This window comes from Sus scrofa, chromosome 1, assembly GCF_000003025.6.
Source record: "Sus scrofa isolate TJ Tabasco breed Duroc chromosome 1, Sscrofa11.1, whole genome shotgun sequence".
NCBI lineage: Eukaryota > Metazoa > Chordata > Mammalia > Artiodactyla > Suidae > Sus > Sus scrofa.
In genome coordinates this window covers 39179956-39199765 of record NC_010443.5, presented here as the reverse complement: position 1 = coordinate 39199765, position 19810 = coordinate 39179956, and the positions used below count along the sequence as shown (strand labels likewise).

Here is a 19810-nt window from a genome sequence, read left to right as displayed (position 1 = left end):
ACTAAGTCAGCCTCACCCCAGCCCTACTAAGCCTTTTAACAAAACCTTCAAGTGATTTATACCCACATCAAAGATCAAGAGGCACTGCCTTAGGTATGTACAAATCACTTCCAGCTTCAAACTCTATACCATTCAAAGAACATAAGAATATCACTATGGGATGATACTTGGCAGTATATTTTTTTCAGTAATCTCAAATTGACTGTTTTAAAAAGTAATTCAAAGACAAATGAAAAATTTAGAAAAATAAGGTATATTTACAAAATAACTCTGAAGTAAAAATATTACTACATGTTGCTGACCTTGGGCCACTATATTTACATAAATGTTTTTCTTTACATTCTTTTTTAATATAATTGATTTATAATCTTGAGCTAATTTCTATTCTAGAGCAAATGGCCCAGTCATCTGTAAATGTTTTAAATACATTTATCAACGAATATCTCTCTATAACAAAAGTATAACTTTTTGTGATATATTTACCAAATATTTTCTCTTAGTGCTTTGTGCACAGTGTCTCATGGTCTATGAACTATCAAAATTAAAACTTTAAATTTATATTTTATTCTATGTATCACAAGATAAATGCATGTACACTTCATATTTACTCCCATGCATTTATACAATAAAATGTATATAGGGTTTCTTAGCACTCAAAATTCTGCTGTGATTATTTTCTTTCCTTTCTAAAAACTGTCCTTTAATCTTCATCAACAAAGATACATCTACCAGCATTCTGCCCTTTAATGGACATTCAATGTTTTCAGATCAAACTAAGGAAACTGTTTTCCTGAAAATGTAACTTTATGTTTACTTAATTCTAAGTTTTACTATTCTAACTTTCATTACTTCAACGATTTTTTTTTTTTTTTTTTAAAGTGCTGCACTTGGGGAATATGGAAAGTTTCCAGGCTAGGGGTCAAATCAGAGCTACAGCTCCTGGCCTACACCACAGCCGCAGCAACACGGGATCCAAGTCGTGCCGGTGACCTACGCCACAGCTCACAGCAATGCCAGACCTTAATCCACTTGATGGGGCCAGGGATCAAACTTGCATCCTCACGAATACTAGTCAGGTTTGTTACCACTGAACCACAACGGGAATACCGTTTACTTCAACAGTTTTAAGTAACCTCACTTGCCATATCTTCTTCAATCCCACTATCTGATTTCCTTTTTTCTTTAATGGGTTATATTTAAAAGATGTTGAAGCACAAAAATTGCATCAGTAGCTTAAAACCTGCAGAATTTATGCAAGGATACTTCAGAAGTCTTGAAAGAAGGAAAGTTTCAAAATCCACATAGAAATGGAAGACATATTTATTTTAGTTTGAATTGCAAGCAGAGTGAACCCACATCTTTTACCTACCTCAAACAGATCATGTTTAGCTGACATGACTGTGGTTTCCATGAAATTAATCTCTGACCTGATTTTTTTTAACTGTAGCAGTGTCAGCTTTCTATTAATAGGCAGAAATCCTATTCCAGCAGAAAATGTACATAGCTTCCTGGTGAGTGCAAACCTGAAAAGGTGAAGGATACCCATTCCCAAGAAGGGCAAAATGTCCTTGTTTAAGAACAAAGAGAACTTTTAAAAGAAATTCACTTTATGATTTTCAAGGCGTTGTAGACAATAGGTATTACATACTATGTTTAGCCCACTATATATACAGATATGCAAATGCTATTTATTATAGAACAAGTCACAGTTCAGGTTTCAGAAATGGTCATAGAATTGAATGGAAGAAAACTAATTATAGAGATATTAAGAAGAAATAAATATTGCACAAATTATAACCCTATTTCCTAAGATTTTCAATTACCCATTTCTGAAAAATATGAAGCAAAATGAAGTGCCCCTCTAAATTTGCTGATTACTAGAGGGGAAATACTACTTACTAGAAAACTCCATTTATTGGAAGGAAAGTCAGGATATATTTCTACAGAAAGAATAACCCAGTTAGTCATTAATCTATTATTAATTACCCAATAATGAGCTCTGTAACCTTGAAAAGAGGGCTCCTTTTGAGCCTCAGATTTCTTATACAAAAGGGAGACCTATCTAAAACTTAAAAAGTGACTTTTATAAAAATTTTCAGTGGAAAACATTTGTAGTTATTCTATGTCAATTTTATATGAGCCCTCTGAAAATTTTTCTCAGTGCATAAGAGAGTTAAAGTAATCAGATAAACACCGGAATATTAGGTTTCTACTGCTGCCATAATAAATTACCACAACTCAGTGGCTTAAAATAACACAAATTTATTATCTTAAGGTTCTGTGGCTCAGCAGTCCATCATGAGTCTTCAAAGGCTAAAATCCAGGTGTCTGCTGGGCTACATTCCTTTCTGAAGGCTCTAGGGAAGGATTCCTCTCCTTGCCCTTCTGGCTTCTACAGGTTCCCCCACTCTTTCGTTCATTACCTCTTCTTCCATCTGGAAAGCAATAGCAGCTCATCAAGTCCTTTTAGCACATATCTCTCTGACCACAACCAGGAAAGGGTCTCCACTTTTTTTTTTTTTTTTAATTTTCTTTCTGCACCCATGGCATGTGGGAGTTGCTGGACTAGGGATCAAACCCACACCACAGCAGCGACCCAAGCCACTGCAGTGACAATGCCAGATCCATAACTCACTGAGCAGCAAGATTCTCTACTTTTAAGGACTCATATGATTAGATTAGGCCAACCCAGATAATACAGGAAAATATCTTCATCTCTGGGTCCCTAATGTAATCACACTTACAAATTCCCTTTTACCAAGTGAAATAACATGTTTACAGGTTCTAGAGACTGGGGCATGGATATCTTTGAGGATCATTATTTTATAAACCATAACTAATATTCTCTCTATTCTTTATCAATAGACATTTTATGCACACTTCTTTATACAAAAGTATTGCTTAGGCCTGCTCAATAAAGCAAAGTATTTTAAGTGGATCTTAAACATTGAAAGTTGTTTAAATTCCCTGGCCCCCAATTAGAATGTCTTTTAGGCACACTAACCAAAAAATGCCCACTCCCATTTGCAAATCTCCAAGTGCAGTAATAACTGAGAATCTGCTTCAGTGAGTCTATTAACAACAGAAAGTTTTTCTCCTTTTCCTCCTTCTCATTCTTTTTCTTCCTTTTTTCCATGAGCATATAGCTCCAGTAACTAGAACATATTATTATAATAGTTGACTCCTTAAATATTTCTGAATAAAGGATGAATATATAGATAAATGAGTAAAGCTGGAGAGGTGTAACAACTGCACAATTGCCAATATCATGTTGAATCTGGCTGAAGCAACTGTACACTGAATGTGTTATCCTTATTCAATAGGCAGTATATTATTTTAGATTTAATTTGATAGTTATATGTAACATACATTAGAGATCAGGTTGTAGATGCTTACATAGTGTATTAGTTTTCCATTGCTGGGTATTAAAATATCCCAATAGTACTGGCCTAAAACTACTATAATTATTTATTTTGCTCAGAAATCTTCAATTTGATTAAGGTTCAGTAGATATAGCATGCCTCTGTTTCACAAATATACCTAGGGTGGCTCATCTGGAAACTGGAGGATCCATTATGAAGATGGCTCACTAACTGGAAAGCTAGTGCTGGTTGCTATCTGGAAGCTCAGCTGGGTTTAATGGTCAAGGGCCTTGCCTTGCTCCCTTTACTATAGGCCTCTCCCTAGGGTGCTTGAACTTTTTATAACATGATTTCAAAAGTAAATAACCCAAGAAAGCAAGATGGACATGCCTGGCACTTTTAGGATCTATCTTTGGAAATCATATAGCATCACTTTCATTGTAATTTATTTGTTAAGGCTGTCACACAGCCTGTTAAGGTTCAAGAGAAGGAAAAGAAGACTCCTTCTCAGTAGAAAAAGGGCCAAGTTTGCATTATAAGAAAAGTATGTGAGGAGGGAAATACTGCTGTTGCTACTTGTGAAAAATACAATAGGACACATATAGCGGTCCAAGTAGGAAATGATGGAAGCTTAAACTAAAGCAAGAACAATGGAAATAAAGAGGAAAAGATGGAGTGAAGAAATGAGGAATCCAAAGATTAGAGACGGAGCATATGGAAAAAAGACAAAATTCTGTAAGGCCAGAGGAAATGCTGATTGAGAAAAAGTTAGTAAGTTTTCAGTATGCATATGTTGAACTCTTAACTTCCATATACCTTCACTCTCTTCCAGGGAAGTAGCTCTTTCTTCAATTTTTTTTTTTTCTCCATTTCCATTCTTCAGATTTCTACAGTCCATGAAAAGAATCTTATTATTGCACATGTACATAAACTTATCATAAAAGAATCTTCAACTATGGAGTATTAATTTTAAGCCTCTATACTATGTACATGATTTAGATATTTATTTGTAACATAACCGGAAGGAGGGAGGAACTTGTTTAAAAGTCTATATGTGATTAACTAGGAGAGTAGTTCTCAAGCTTTAGCAAGTGTCAGGATCATCTGAAAGGATTATTAGAACACAGATTGCAAAGGCCCTGCTCTCAGAGTTTATGATTCAGAAAATCTGGGAGGTATACTAATTAGTAAACTAATTAGAAAGGTAGGCTTTTCTAATGAGTTCTTAGATGATGCTGATGCTACTGGCCTAGTGACCACACTTTGAGAACCACTGCTTTAGGATACTGCAACTCATCTGGAATTTTTCCAAAGTTATGTCCATGAAGCTTATAACCATTCTAAAATTGTGATTTGAATAAACTGAAACTGAAAATTTAGTTGAAAACAGAGAAGAATTACCTCTCATACCCTTCATAATTTTTCACAGGCAGAATTGTCATTATTACTTTATAATTATTACTCTCACTTTCATTTTTAGAGGTGATACAGCAATAGTTAGGAAGCCATACAGTCTCTCTTAATCCTTCTTTTCTCAACCACTGAGGCAGCGTTTGGCTTTTTATACCTATAAAATCTAAGTTTCATTAAGCTGGAAATATCATTTTTAAGGTTTCAGCTGACACAATGAACATGAAATGGATAAAATTAAATTTCTGAAGCAGTCTTTTAAAGTCCTAATCTAAAAGCAGAAAGAGTAGGAATTCCCGTCATGGCTCAGTGATTAACGAACCCGACTAGTGTTCGTGAGGTTGCGGGTTCAATCCCTGGCCTTGCTCAGTGGGTTAAGGATCTGGCGTTGCCATGAGCTGTGGTGTAGGTTGCAGATGTGGCTCAGATCCCACGTTGCTGTAGCTCTAGGATAGGCCAGAGGCTACAACTCTGATTTGACCCATAGCCTGGGAATCTCCATATGCCGTGGGTTCGGCCCTAAAAGACAAAAAGCCAAAAAAAAAAAAAAAAATTAAATTAAAAAAATAAAAGCAGAAAGAGTAGAACTAGAAATTTAAGTCTTGTCTGAATGTGAACAATAGCAATACTCTAACAAATGCCATTAAAGTCTAATTCAAGCTTGTGTCCACTGAATAGGAAGGAAGTACTGGGAATCCTAGAGAAGAGGAGACCGACGGTAAGAATCTGGTCATACTCCCCAGTGCCAGCAAGGAGATCAACATGTATAATCTGGTAAGGATGAGCATCCTAGTCATCAGATAGATGTTTTCTACATCAGCATAAACTCTATGAAAACAGGGACTATTTTTCTATTACCGGCCCAGCTCCAAGCACAATGATTGATAATGAAAAGCCATGATAGTAAGTATTTGTTAAATAGTCTATTTTTTATGCTCAGTTATGGAGGTCTAAATGTAAATTTTTGTTTGCTGCTTATACAGTTGTAGATACACTGGCAGATTACTTCTTTATGTCTGAGACGTCCTCATGTTCTATTTGTTCTAGTCTGTTCCACCAAATATGCATCTTACATATGTATCTCATGGAGCTAGGTTAATTTCTTCTGAAAAACAAGCTGGGGCATTTCCAGTAGACAGCCACTGAGGCCAAACTTCTCCATGTTTTTCAATTATATAATGAGTGAATTTGATAATTTATATATAACATATATACTACCCAATATGAGGGAACAAGGTATTTTCATGCCTGAGTCCCCTTTTTACTACAGAGCACAATGCCATGAAATAGATATTGACGGTAGAACCATAGACTATCAAAACTAAAAAGAAGAAAAATTATCAGAGTAGTATTGCTCATAATAGCCCCCAATTAAAAAAATTCCAATGGATAAATAACTTCTGACATTCAGACAGTGGAATACCATGCTGAAAAAGGAATAACATAAAGAACAGTTACATACAACAAAACAGTTGAGTCACACAAACAGTGCTGAATTAACCCAGCAAGACATATAATAATACATGCTGTGTGGTTTCATTTATGCAAGTAACAAATGTGGCAGAACTAAACTGTATTGTTTATAGATGTGGAAGTTATAAAACTATAAAGCAAAACACTGTAAGAGTCAGAAGAGTTTTTCCTTGTGGGAGAAGGGCTGGAGAAATAGAAGTCTTGACTGGGATGCAAAGCCAGTGAGAGTCAGTCTATTAGTGAGCAGATGGGAATATGCTTCAGAGTTGATAGAAGTATTGTTTCCTGGTCTGGGTGTTGGTTTTGTGGATGTCAGCTCCAGTAATGTTTAGTAAATGTTTTATAAACATATAAGATTTATGCAAATTAGTGTCTATGTTTTATAAAACAATTTTAAAGAAAACATTAAAAAAACAACTGTGATGACTCACTTTATTTCATTTAACACTGAATGGCTGGTCTTTTGAAAACCAAGCGGAACAGGATTATTCAAAAATTGCCACAGCTATTTAATCGTTTATTCACCGACAGACAGTGTTCTTGCGCATTTTGGTTTCTAGATCAGTGTTATGTAACCTCTTAATTTTAAGGGAGTTCCTACATGATCAGAAAACACATTTGTCATTTTGGTAGTGTAGCACAGGATTTAAAAAGCACTGGAGGTCTTATAGAATTCAACACGCCACAATGTAATGTAGGGTGACTATCAGGTAAAGAAATGTAATCCCCATTCAAGTTTATTATTTAGCTTCTGTAAAACTATATGAGTCAAAGTACTGACTTTCAGTTTACCCATCAGAGCTGCTTCCACCTGTGCCTCTCCTCAAATTATGCTGTCACTTCTCAACTCATTAGCTCAAGGACAAAGAAAATAAGCCATCACCTTTCACTGATTTTTCTCAAGGGGAAATTGTTATTGCCTTTAGATTGCAAATCTCTTTGCCCTATGCTTCTTTAAAATTATCGTGTTTTTGTTTTTCCACCATAGAATTATAAATAGCAAATCAAGGCAACCAAACATAATTCATTTTCAGTAAGGATTTTATTCTATCCCAAATAACTTTCTAATCATTGAACTAGACGGTTATCTTTAGTATAATAACTCTTAGTTGGTAACTGAATAAAGTACACTAAATAAAAAATCTGCCTACCAATCCAAATCTCCTATATTGATCTAAAAAGAATCTTCTGTATAAAACTGGAAGATAACCAAGCAAGGGGTTTCTCATAAATTGAGTACTTTGATCCTACCTCTTTCACAACCATTAGCACCTTTGTCTTAGTTTATAGTGGATGTTAACTGAGGTGTAGTTTAGCATCTCTATAAGAAGAGGGTTGAGATTGTTTGTGCAAATTATGGTGAGGGATGCTATTATATGCTAATTATCCTGCAATGTCTGGGAAAGACTTTTCCTGCCCCCAAATGCCAGTAGAGCTTGTCTTCTCCAGATTTGATTCTCTGGCATAGAGCATGAGGTCAAGATAGTAATTTAATGAAAATATATCAAAAAATTGTTTGTTAAATAAATTAACCTGGAACTTCTTGGATCTAGGGCTGTCAGTAAAAAATTCAATTATTTGCTTCTCTTTAATGTTCTTGCCTTTCATTCAGAAATATCCTACTAAGTTTTAAGTTCTACTCCTTTTTAATAGTCCTTGGGCAACCAAGCCCATCTATTCTCCTGCTTCTCAGATTTCCATGAAAATCATATTTCATAACCCTGATTTGTTTATTTGTTATATATTAATTTATCTCTTATTGTTTTATATATGCAAATGTTGTCTACTTCAAGTCTGAATGAAAAGAAACCAAAAAAATGTATCAAAATGTTTATATCTACAATTTTATCTATACTTCATTTAGGCAACTTAGAACTGTCAACCTTGTCTCATATAGTTATTTACACAAATATTTCATCTTTTCTTGAGGGTCAGGCTTAAATATATTCCACATTTCATCCTCAGACCTAAAAAAGTTATTGGCAAAAGCAAATACCTCAAGTATGTGCAAGTACATACTTATTAAATAAATGAATACATTTCAGGATATCAGAAGTTTGGCCTCTCTGCATCTACAGGTGAATGACAGTGATGGGACTAAGATATCCTGTTACAAAACACCTGGGTACTAAGAGCCTGTCAGTCAAAGATAGGGACTCATGATAGAGTCATTCTAGCCAAGACCTACACAACATCCCAAATCCAGAGACTGGACAGAAACTGAATAGTTAAACCTGCCTACTTAATTCAAGAGATAGCCAAAATATTCTGTTAACTTTCAAAACTACCATTTCTGATATAACTCTCATGGTCACTACAAAGTCTCTAGAGAGTTCTGGTAACTTCCTGTTTTAATCTAGTCACATCTAAATTAAAGATTCCTTGTCACATCTTCCAAACCTTGCACTAAGGAACATGTCTCTTCATCCTTTTCTTGATAAAGGCCTTTCCTTATCATCTTTAAAACTCCCTCACATTGCTTCAGTGTTTAATTCACTGACTTTATACGACATCGTGACAAGACCACTGGCCTAATAACACTAGTTCTCATAGTACCTACAACACTGACCATAGAACTAATTCTTAACAGCTGACTTCTCAGTATTAACCTGAAGAAACCTATTTAGTGAGTGCCCGTCTCACAGTTAGTATTATCTAATTATTTCTTAATGAACTGGAAATAGTGCTCCATAAGTACAAACTAAGCTCAAGATAGAGTGTTTGATGATCAAAAGCAGCAATGGAAATACGATCAGTGGGAGAACACTTAAATGGGAGGGGAAAACTGGGAATCATCACAACAACAACAAAAAGCTAGTTGAAAATAAGTCAATATTATAGCTTTAGGGTACCTTAACAAAAGTAGAGGATTTTTTAACCAAATTTCTCAGCAGGCAACTCTGTACCTTGGTCATCCTAAGGCTTCATCCCACAGACCACTAATTCTCTCCTACTATTCATTTCTTTTCTCTTCATCTCTACTGATTAATTTACTCTTGATCTCCTTACCCCTGGCCAGCCATTTCACCTGCCCAACAATGGCATGTGCACTACAAATGATCAGAGTCAAGAGAGGACACTTTCTATTCTTCTAAATTTATTTTCAGCAAGTTTCAATGTGTGCTCACTAATTATAAGATATATGGACAATAACATGACTTGGTTCAAGTAAATCAAACCCTCATCATTCAGAAATCCAAACTAAAGTCATGTTTTTAAATCTGTCCAGTCTTCATTCTCATTACCATTTTTTTTTTCTTTCCTGAATGTTTTTTTAATCTACTCTATTAGAGTCAGGGCGCTTGTATTATTCTTCTGCATGCCCCCACTGTCTGGCATTCAGCCTGATATGTAATAGGTGCTAAAATATCAACGACAACCGAGAACCTTTGGCATGACCTACTGCTGCTTCATAAATCTACTTATAGGTTGGTAATTAATACCATAGAGTCTAAAATTTTGTTTCATTTCAAATGAATGTATTTTGTTTGTTTACTTTTCTTTACATACAATACCTAACACGTCTGCAGATTTAAATTCACAAGCTTAGTGTCCTACCATACTATGGGAAGGTACAGATTTTATAGTACACTCTTTTTCCTCCAGGCAATTATACATAGGTTAAATAAGAATAACAACAGACAAAAATAATAGCTCTAGTACCAAATGTCAGAGTGTCACTTCATATTTACCATTTTTGTCTTGACATTGTATCAAATGTCTACCACAGACAGAAAATTATCTTAATCACATGATGATTTTATTTTAAGTGGCCACAATAAATTTTCCAGGGAATACTTTCTAAAAATGCATTTTTATAAAAAAATAAAAATAAAAAAATGTATTTTGAAAGTAGTATAAATAAGTGGAAACTGATTCTTTCACATCCACAAGCTCACCAATGCCCTTGAACATTTTTAAAACAAATGTTTAAATATTATAAGCTCTTACATTTCCTCAACTTTTCAGTTACCTGTGTCATGAGAGGAGAATGATGCAACAAATGAGTAGCAAGTATAAAAACAGTCTACCACAGTGAGTTCTAGCCTCATACTGTCTGAATAAAACCAAGTTTCCCCTATAAAAGGCAGGTTGCTGAACAATAATTATCTTTGTTCTTCTAGGTTAAGAGATTGTATCTTTAACATTTTTTTTCTTTTATTTTTCCTCCTTCTTTTTAGGGCTGCATCCACTGCATACTGAAGTTCCCAGGCTAGGCGTCAAATCAGAGATGCAGCTGCCAGCCTACACCACAGCTCACTGCAATGCCAGATCCTTAACCCACTGAGTGAGGCCAGTGATCAACCCACATCCTCATGGATACTAGTTGATTCGTTACCACTGAGCCACAATGGGAACTCCCATGACTCTAACATTTAAGGAAAGACCACATACCCCAGCCCCTACCATAGAAACCATGTTAGAAAATATCTTAACAATATATATTTAAATGTAATATTTAAGTATTTCATAAGTAAGCCGGACTCTGTGGTTTATGGGGAAATAGATCATTTACATACCAAAGGTTCTCTCAAAATCATAAATTCCATGCGCCTTTGACGGCTTGACTTCGGGCACGGAGATGGGGAGATGTTTGATGTTTAGAGAGCATAACTTGTACAGAGAGAAGCAGGACTTTATTCATTACAGATTTGCCAAGGATATTCCTCTTAACTTCCTTTGAAGATGGAAAATACTATCTTTTTGGACCAGGACATTCATCTATCTCTGTATAACCCTTACTTGGGGCAACACATGTTTATGTGGCATTCAAATAAGCAATTTCTATCAGAAATTGTGCATGGTACTCATATTATTCAGAGAAAATGGGAAATAGGGAGAGAAAAAAAAAAAAGTCACTTTGACAGATCTTCCTAGAACTTTAAGTTAAATAGAAACTAAATTCTATAACCCTGGAATTATGGTATGATGTTAATGAATAGTTAACAGATTAAGTTTTTTTTCCAATTTGCTCTTTTTAAAGGTGTTGCTTTAGATAATATGCATTGTTTAAATATATTAAGCATGTCCCAAAGGGATTTCTTTTTAGTTGAAGGAAGAAAAGAGAATAATAATGTTTTAAACTCTGTAACTGTAAAACTAAAAGCTTAGCTGAAAAATCTAAACCATCTATGCATTCTCTTTCAGATTGATATATTCAACCCAAAGGTCAACATAGATGATTTTAAAATTGCTTAGTTGCACCATTTTAGGTTTCTCTCATATTAAATATTGTTAACTGATTAAAAATTAATGCAAACAGCATTAGAGGCTTTAAGTCTCTAAGGATTCCTAAGCCTTTGGAATAACAGCTGGAATAGCCTCAATTCATTTTTGTATTGTGAAAGTAGCATGCTTTTTAAATTATAGTCACAGTGATGACCAAAATAAATAGGAAAGAATTAAGAAGTATTTAAGCCAACAAACACAATATTTTCTGTGGGTACAGTGTGCTTAGGAGTTAGAGTGGGGGGAAGGAGTCAGTATTATAAATAATAAAAGCTACAAGGAAAAGCTTCTTAGTGAACCCTAACTAAGGCTGACACTACAAAGATGTATTTTCTATGCATTTTCACTACTAATTTTGCAGATTTCACATCATGAATGCTATGAACTAAAAAAAACTATAATTTGCTAATAATTAGCACGATCTTATAAAAAGTTGGAAAATTCCTCTGGCCATATTATTCACAATTAACAAAGGCTAATGAATTTATAGCCTCACCCTTGTCCTCCCAGGCCACCTATGGTTAAGTAGTGGAGCTAGTGCTTAAATCAGGTTTCTGACTTGAAACTCCGTACACTTCCTACTCATCATACTACCTTTAGTTATTTTAAGTTACTTTCCCTGAGCTCTGCACTACATTTTCTCTCTGATTTTTAAGGAATTATATATAAGGTACTGGTTTCCACACTCTGCTTTTTCTTCTCTTTTCTAAATTCAACTTGAGCAGTAAAGAAGATGGAGATGTTTAAACTCTGATTGATCAAGTTTATGTGATATCTGCCTGTCAGCTTTTCAGAATTTGTGATTTTTTTTTCTTTTAGGGCCACACCCACAGCACATGGAGGTTCCTAGGCCAGGGGTCAAATCAGAGCTACAGCTGCCAGCTTACACCACAGCCACGGCAACTCAGAATTGAGCCACATCTGCGACCTACACCACAGCTCACAGAAACAACAGATCCTAAACTCACTGAGTGAGGCCAGGGATCAAACCTGCATCCTCATGGATGCTAGTTAGATTTGCTTTTGCTGAGCCACGTAGGGAACTCCCATAATTTGTGATGTTGAAAATACATATTCATGCACGACTTTGGCACTCAATATTCTGAGAGTAAACATGATGTTCCTGACATTAGCATTTTTAGGACTATTTTTTATTGCGTTATATTGACTCCTTAGGCTTTTAATTTCTTCTCAGATTTTTATATGGACCAAGTCAAAAATGATCTGTTGCTATTTAATATCGCTAATACCACTAACAATTTTGAGAAGTGTTATGAAACTAAGCCTTAGAGTCTCAAATTATAATGAACATATTTGAAAATCATTATTTCCTAGTCTGTTGTTACAAATGTAAAGCAGATTTTTGGACCCCTCTAATACAAGCATTTTTGGTTTCCATTTAAATAACTAAAGACTGTTCAATTAGGGAGGAATTTGCACTTACAGATAAATCTGGCGGCCAGTAGAGTCACTGACCTTATATATTATTGTAAATTTTTTTCTTTAAATTAGTCACTTTACTGAAAACATCAGCTCTGTCCTTTTTTTTCTAATTCTTTATTATGTAAAAGCTTGAGTATTCACAAAAGTAGACAGAATATTATAGTGAAACCCCATGCCCCCATCATTAGTTCCAATGTAATCAATTCATGGCCAATACTACCCCACCTATGCCTCCATTCACTTTCTTCTTTGGCATATTATGTAGAAGCAAATTTCAAACATTGTATTATCTCATATTTGAGTATGTGTATCTCCGAATACCTTCTAAAACATAGCTGCAATATTATTATTCCAAAAAAAAAAAAAAAAAAAAAAGGAGTTCCCGTCATTGTGCAGTGGTTAACGAATCCGACTAGGAACCATGAGGTTGCGGGTTCGATCCCTGCCCTTGCTCAGTGGCTTAACGATCCGGCGTTGCCGTGAGCTGTGGTGTAGGTTGCAGACGTGGCTCGGATCCCGAGTTGCTGTGGCTCAGGCGTAGGCTGGCAGCTGTAGCTCTGATTAGACCCCTAGCCTGGGAACCTCCATATGCCGCAGGAGCGGCCCAAGAAATGACAAAAGACAAAGACAAAAAATATATATATATTATTATTCCAACATAAATATGATAACTCATTAATATCATCTAATATCTAGTCTACCAAATTTCCAATTATTTCATAGGTTTTTTTTTTTTAAGTTTGAATCAGGATCTAACAATTCTACATATTGTGACGGTTGCCCTACTTTTACATGTCTTTTAATCCATAGGCTTCCTTGGCAACTCTTTATGTTCCTAGATACTTCTTTGAAGGAACTGGGTTGTTTGTGCTATAGAGGGTTCTCATAGCCTGAATTTTGCTGACTGCATAATATGGTATAGTTTGTAACATATTCCTTATCCTTCTATTTCTTAAAAACTCAAGGCTGTGTTATTTTTCCTAAATTGCTTTTCTTTTCTTTCCATTTTTCTTTGTGTTTTCCCCTGTTTTGTTTTTAAGTCAGAGAGTCAGTTCTAGATATCATTTTTATGGTTGGTTAGATTTTGCCTTATATTTCACCAACAGTTTGCCTTTATGTGCCATTCAGACTTTCATTCATGGGTCTTTGCATTGCCTTCTAGTGCTACATAATGAAAAACATCAAGTCTACAATTGAAGGACCTGAGCACAAGTCTTTTCATTTCTTTGTGCCTTTTACCATCATGTTCCTCCTCCTTACGACCTGTAAATGTCAATTTTGAAATGTGTTCCTACAGCTAAAAATGATATTCTATATATGGTCCTTTGCTTCTCTTGATCAGGAGAACATAACCTGGCAGTGATTAAGCTTTGAACCTAGTGCTTCATCCTCTTCCCCCTCTCTCACCCCCAAGTCATCTCCATTTAGCCAGAGTAGCCACTCTTCATTTTGGCAAGATAAACACAGAAATGTAGGTTAGATCTTCTCCTTGACCTGATTTCACCATTTGTTACTCTAGGTGATAGAATACGTGCGTAGTTGTTAAACATTCTTGCTGTGAATTTAAAAATACTTTTTTCTTGAAAGCAACAGTGGGTGCTCTTGTGCTGTAAACTGTCAAAGTAGTGCAGTACATAAAATAAATGACCATTTTTGTCCTAAATTTTGAATATTAAATCCTATCATAGGTTACAGAAGCAGTAAAACAGTTCAACTAATAGTAAAGAATTTCATACAGAGTACAATAACCCTTCTGAACCCTGAAGTTATATAACAGTTTAGAAGTTTAGAGTTTGATATATCTCCTTTAACTTGAAAAAAAGGGAATTTCTTTTAACTAAGTTGTTCTAGTAAATGCTAATTTCAATGTATATAGGATCTCTACCAACTTGAATCTATTGCATAAAAATTTGTATTTTCTTATATTTTGGAGGTATTTGGACCCAGAGAACATGATTATATAAATGCTATTATAAAGCATAATTAAGACTGTGCATTAGTTAATTGGTGATTTTTGAAAACATTACATATTTCACCAACTTTTAAATAAGTCTCCATCATTTCAACAGTTATTAAGAATTAACTGAACTTTACTGTTATCAAAAATAATCAAAAGGAGTTTTTACTTAATGATATATGCTGTCAAATAGAAGTTGAAATTGGTAGCTGAAAGTCATGTGAACTTCAGAAGGGGGAGCTAACTTTGGCACTTTTCTAGGAATAACTGGGCCTCCGGAAAGAAGGTAGAAGGCTATTTGTAATTCTGAACCTTAGCACTGTTTGAGTTGGATCCAGTCTGGGGCCTTATCTAACCTATGCAATGTAGCAGGGACCAAATCAGAACAAGGGTCTGGTACAGGTCCCTCTCCACCTCCTAATTAACACCAGGCTAAGTATTAGTCTCACAAAACAAAAGGATGTATTCCACATGACTCTGAAGTCAGAGAGCTGGATGTGAATCCCAGATACACTATATACATCTGTATGAATTCAGGCAAATTTCTAACCTCTCTAAACCTTGGCTTCTTATTCTATAACTAGCAATAATAAAAGTATCTCATTTTACTATCCTGAGGATTAAAATGTTACAAGCTTAACATCTGACATATAATGTCTTCTGAGTAAATGTGAGTTCTTATCATTATAATTACCTTTATCATTTATCATAGCCAGATTCAAAGACATTATTTCCCTAAAGTCCTTTGGGGTTCAACTTTGTTCTAGTTTTAGTTCATCTGATGGTCTGTACCTGAAACACAATTCCATATCTAGCATTGCTTCCTTTCTTCTGTCAGATGAAGCAATCCACCTTGGAAGATGCAGTGGAAATCTATGTGAAGAATTTAGTAAGATTTATAGATAGCCCAAGCATTATAACTAAATAAGCAAAAGAAACATGAACTCTATCCTCAGACTGCTTCCAATTATCAGCGACCACAAGAGTGTCATATAATCTCCATGACCTTCAGTTTTATTTAAAAAAAAAAATGAGATGAGGATAGTGGACTTGAGCTTTCTAAGAGGACTACTCCACTTCTGGCTTAAGTGATACAGGTGTTTGCTTGCTTTATGATCAGGGGATTAAAAGAGTAATCAGTACATGGCATACAGCTACTGATGCAGTGCTTACATTTCAATAATGTGTCCAAAAGTTGTTGCAAAAGAAATCTAACAAACAATGGAAAGAATATTCCAGATTGTTGGAACAACTTGTACTAAGGCCCTGCACAAAAGTACACCTCTTAGAAAAGACTGAAAGAAGGCTACTGTAGCACAAAAACTGAGAATCATGAAACAAAATGAAAAGTATATAGCAAAGCAGCATGCAAGAAACTTTGGATAGCGGTAGAGAATGACTGTGGTTCTAATCTTAAAAGCTCATCTAGGAGTTCCCGTCATGGTGCAGTGGTTAACGAATCCAACTAAGAACCATGAGGTTGCGGGTTCGATCCCTGGCCTTGCTCAGTGGGTTAAGGACCCTGAGTTGCCGTGAGCTGTGGTGTAGGTCGCAGACGTGGCTTGGATCCCGCGTTGCTGTGGCTCTGGTGTAGGCCAGCCGCTACAGCTCTGATTAGACCCCTAGCCTGGGAACCTCCATATGCCGCCAGAGCGGCCCTAGAAAAGGCAATAAGACAAAAAAAAAAAAAAAGCTCATCTAAGTTGTCAGCCTAATTTTCATTTGATAAATATGATTAATAAAGCATTCCAGGAAAGGAAGAAACTACATAATGATGTGATGTTCAAATGACATAGATCCCATGAACTGTTAAGGCTGGGAGTAGGAAATGGCCATCACTTAGGAACTATATAGTGTTTTCTTTCACATCTTAAATGTGTTACTGTTTCAATAATTTTTTTTTAAATGGGTAACTCCAAGAGGTCTTCCAAGAACCTTTAAATTCTCCATGGTGAGACTAACAAAAACAAAAGTTCTATTACATAATCAGTAACTTTCCTATAAAAGTTTTATGAATCAAGGCAAAGGTCTACAGAGCATAATCCACAGGCAAGAGAAAAACGCTTTGGCCAAGTGACCTAGAATCAGTTGGTAGTCCACCAGTGCAGAGGTAGAGAAACATCTTCATAAGTATCTTAATAACTTGTGTAGGGATAAGCAAGACATTTTTATAGATAGCTCATTTAAGATAAACTAAAAGCCACATGACACAGAATATCTGAGGAACAGGAAAAAAAATGCTATTTATATTTAGTTAGCAAATTCTGAACTAAAATTGGTAAAGAGTAAACCTGATATCCTCTTACAGAAAAGAAAACACACACGCACATGAACTAGATTTAAGGGAACTGGCTTCTAATCTTGGCAATGCTGTGGTTTTGAGCAAGTCTCCAAACATCTGATTTCCAGTTTCTATTTCTACAAAATGGAGGTAATTATATAATAATTTAATTGAATTGTCTGAGGTTTAAATAAGTAAACAAATTCCTGAGAAAAATAGCTGATACAGAGAAATCTCTCAGTAATTATTATTATTAATTTGGAGTGCTAGAATAAATTTCTTAGTGGAAGATGCAAGAAAGACAATTCTCCTTATAGATATTGTCTGAAAATCTTAAACTCTGAAATCATTGTAAGCTTATATGCCTACTAATGTCTACCCAAGGAGCCAAAACCACACATTCTCTTTTTCAGTTGTCCGATTGAAAACAAACCAGCTCAGCACTAGACTTGGAAGCTATGGAGAGCACCACCTGTCTGATTTACTTACAGCTGTCAGAAGCAAATTTTAGATCCACCTCTCAAATTTTTACCCCAACTAGAACTGGTGTGTCTCTATTCACAGCATAGTAGTTGTTTTAACGAATCCTTTTATTCAAACAAAAAGATACCTATAATAACATATGTACATATATTTTGTATATATTACGTTTGGGGGAAATGATTGCTATCATGTCAAACACTAATAATGTTTTAAGTTGTGGCATATACCTTTTCAGAATAAGCATTAAAATAGAAAATATTTAGTTTAAATATAAAGATAGAATTCATCATGTAGAGGTGAAAAAGGCATGAATATATGAAGAGAATCAGAATCAATGCTTCTTTTATTTTGAAAATCATACTGAATTATAGTGATTTTGTGCAATTTCAAACCTTGTCTCTGAATACCCATCAATGTATACACAAATTTTGCAGGTATATAAGTCTTATATATGTGTGTGCTTATTTATATACTAGAGTTAACTCAAAAGGAAAAACAAATCTAAGATATCCAATTTTAAACATACAGCAAAAATGCTCAAAATCATTTCTCTGAGTTTAAACATTAAATGCAACATTTTAAGTTCATCATGATCTCCAGCCTTGCATGCCAGCCTTATAATTTTTGTTAGGTAAGATATCAGCCCTAACATTACATGACCATAGCTATTTATAGAGGTGTGGGTGACAACTGTTAACTAGTGGGGGCCTTTGGCATCACCAAGAACAGTTTCTACATGCAAAATTTCAGAGAAACCTCTTTTCACTCCCCAGCACACAGATCTGCCAGCCTCTCATTCCCAAATCCACTTCTCTGATCCTCTATAGAATCACTGATCAAGATAATTACCTAAAAGCAACATTTTAAGGGGACACACTGACCATCTATGCAACTGCCACTTTCCTTTCTCTCTTTTTTTTTTTTCCTAATTGATGCTATTGGAAAATGCTAGCAATACCTTCAGCCGTGATCTCAGTCATGGTGGTGGTTGGAGAAAAGAAAAGGCAGGCGAAAAGTTCCGGTCAAGTGGCACTTTGCAGAATACTTTAGAATTCGAGAACTCTGATAGGGGGCTCAGTGTGAAAAGGTGAGGGCTCTTCGTTTTCCTGGCTGTTTCTGCTGCTCCTTTGTTGTCCTGTTGAACTTTGTCTCTTCTCTGCAGAGTTCTCCCCCCCGGAAACAACCTGAGCCCTTTCCAAGCAGCACTTGTGGCTCAGGAAGAAGTATCAGCTTCGAACAAAAATAGCCTCATCTCCCTAGGACTCTTCAGCACTTTTTTTTCTTTTTGGCATACTACAGGAACAGGAACACACACACACACACACACACACACACACACACACACACACACACACACGCACAAGCTCTTCAGCCCCAAGCAGAGATAAGCCAAAAAAAAAAAAAAAAAAAAAAAAAAAGGCAAAGAAACTAAAAAGCACTGTCTAAGCCCCCGCAGTTTCCCTAAGATAATTACAGACCTTGGGGTCTATGTCAGAAAACATGAAATAAAGAGTTGGAAGTAATCTTATCCATGATAGCTCAGATTTATTCTTAGTGCCCTTAATGCTCAGAACATTCCTCTTCCCCTTATTTGGTGTGGGGAGGGTCCTGTAATGTCTACCAGAGGCAAGGGGGAGGGTAGTCTTGTCATTTTCTCCAAGCTGATTCCCTATTGGTCTAAATCCAGTGCAGTTATTTATATAGGGCTACACTTTAAGTTGCAACTATTAAATCCTGAAGCTTTCTTTAGGGGATTAGGATTTTCCACACACTGGCCAATAAGAAATAATGTAATGTGAAGTTATACTGACACTTGAAAACTGATGAATTACTATACTTTTCATTCTCTTGATTACCTTCATGAAAACAAAATACCTGAATTATCTGTGCAAGTAAAAGAAAGGGAAGAAGGGATGGTTTAGAAGTCTACAGCTCATATTTTAGTAAAAGATTTTAACTTTTCTCCACCTGAACTTGAAAAATTAAAAAAAAAAGGATCATAGCAGCTAACAATTAACCAAATTGGCTGATTAGCATTTCACCTTCCCACTTTTAGACAGGTGTTAATGAGCAGAGAAATATTCAATAGTTGGCAGTTAGAAGGAGAAGGAGAATCAAAGGGCATGGATAATCACAAACTCTAGCTAATCTGTGAATAATCAGAGGTTGACT

At 35.5% G+C, this 19810-nt stretch overlaps 1 protein-coding gene and 1 long non-coding RNA gene across 3 annotated transcripts in view; both read right to left on the bottom strand.

The window, feature by feature from the left end:
* Window positions 1–19222, bottom strand: part of TRDN (triadin) — a 386702-nt gene extending 367480 nt beyond the window's left edge. For both annotated transcript variants that reach the window (XM_021088731.1, XM_021088725.1), the window contains exon 1: window positions 18597–19222. In XM_021088731.1, the coding sequence (XP_020944390.1) occupies window positions 18597–18618 (22 nt within the window). In that variant the 5' untranslated portion in view covers window positions 18619–19222. The remainder of the gene's footprint in view (window positions 1–18596) is intronic.
* On the bottom strand, window positions 638–12336 carry LOC102166321. The gene is made up of 2 exons (XR_300685.3): window positions 4179–12336; window positions 638–2435 (listed from the first exon to the last, which is right to left on the bottom strand). It is a non-coding gene; the product is annotated as an uncharacterized LOC102166321 (long non-coding RNA).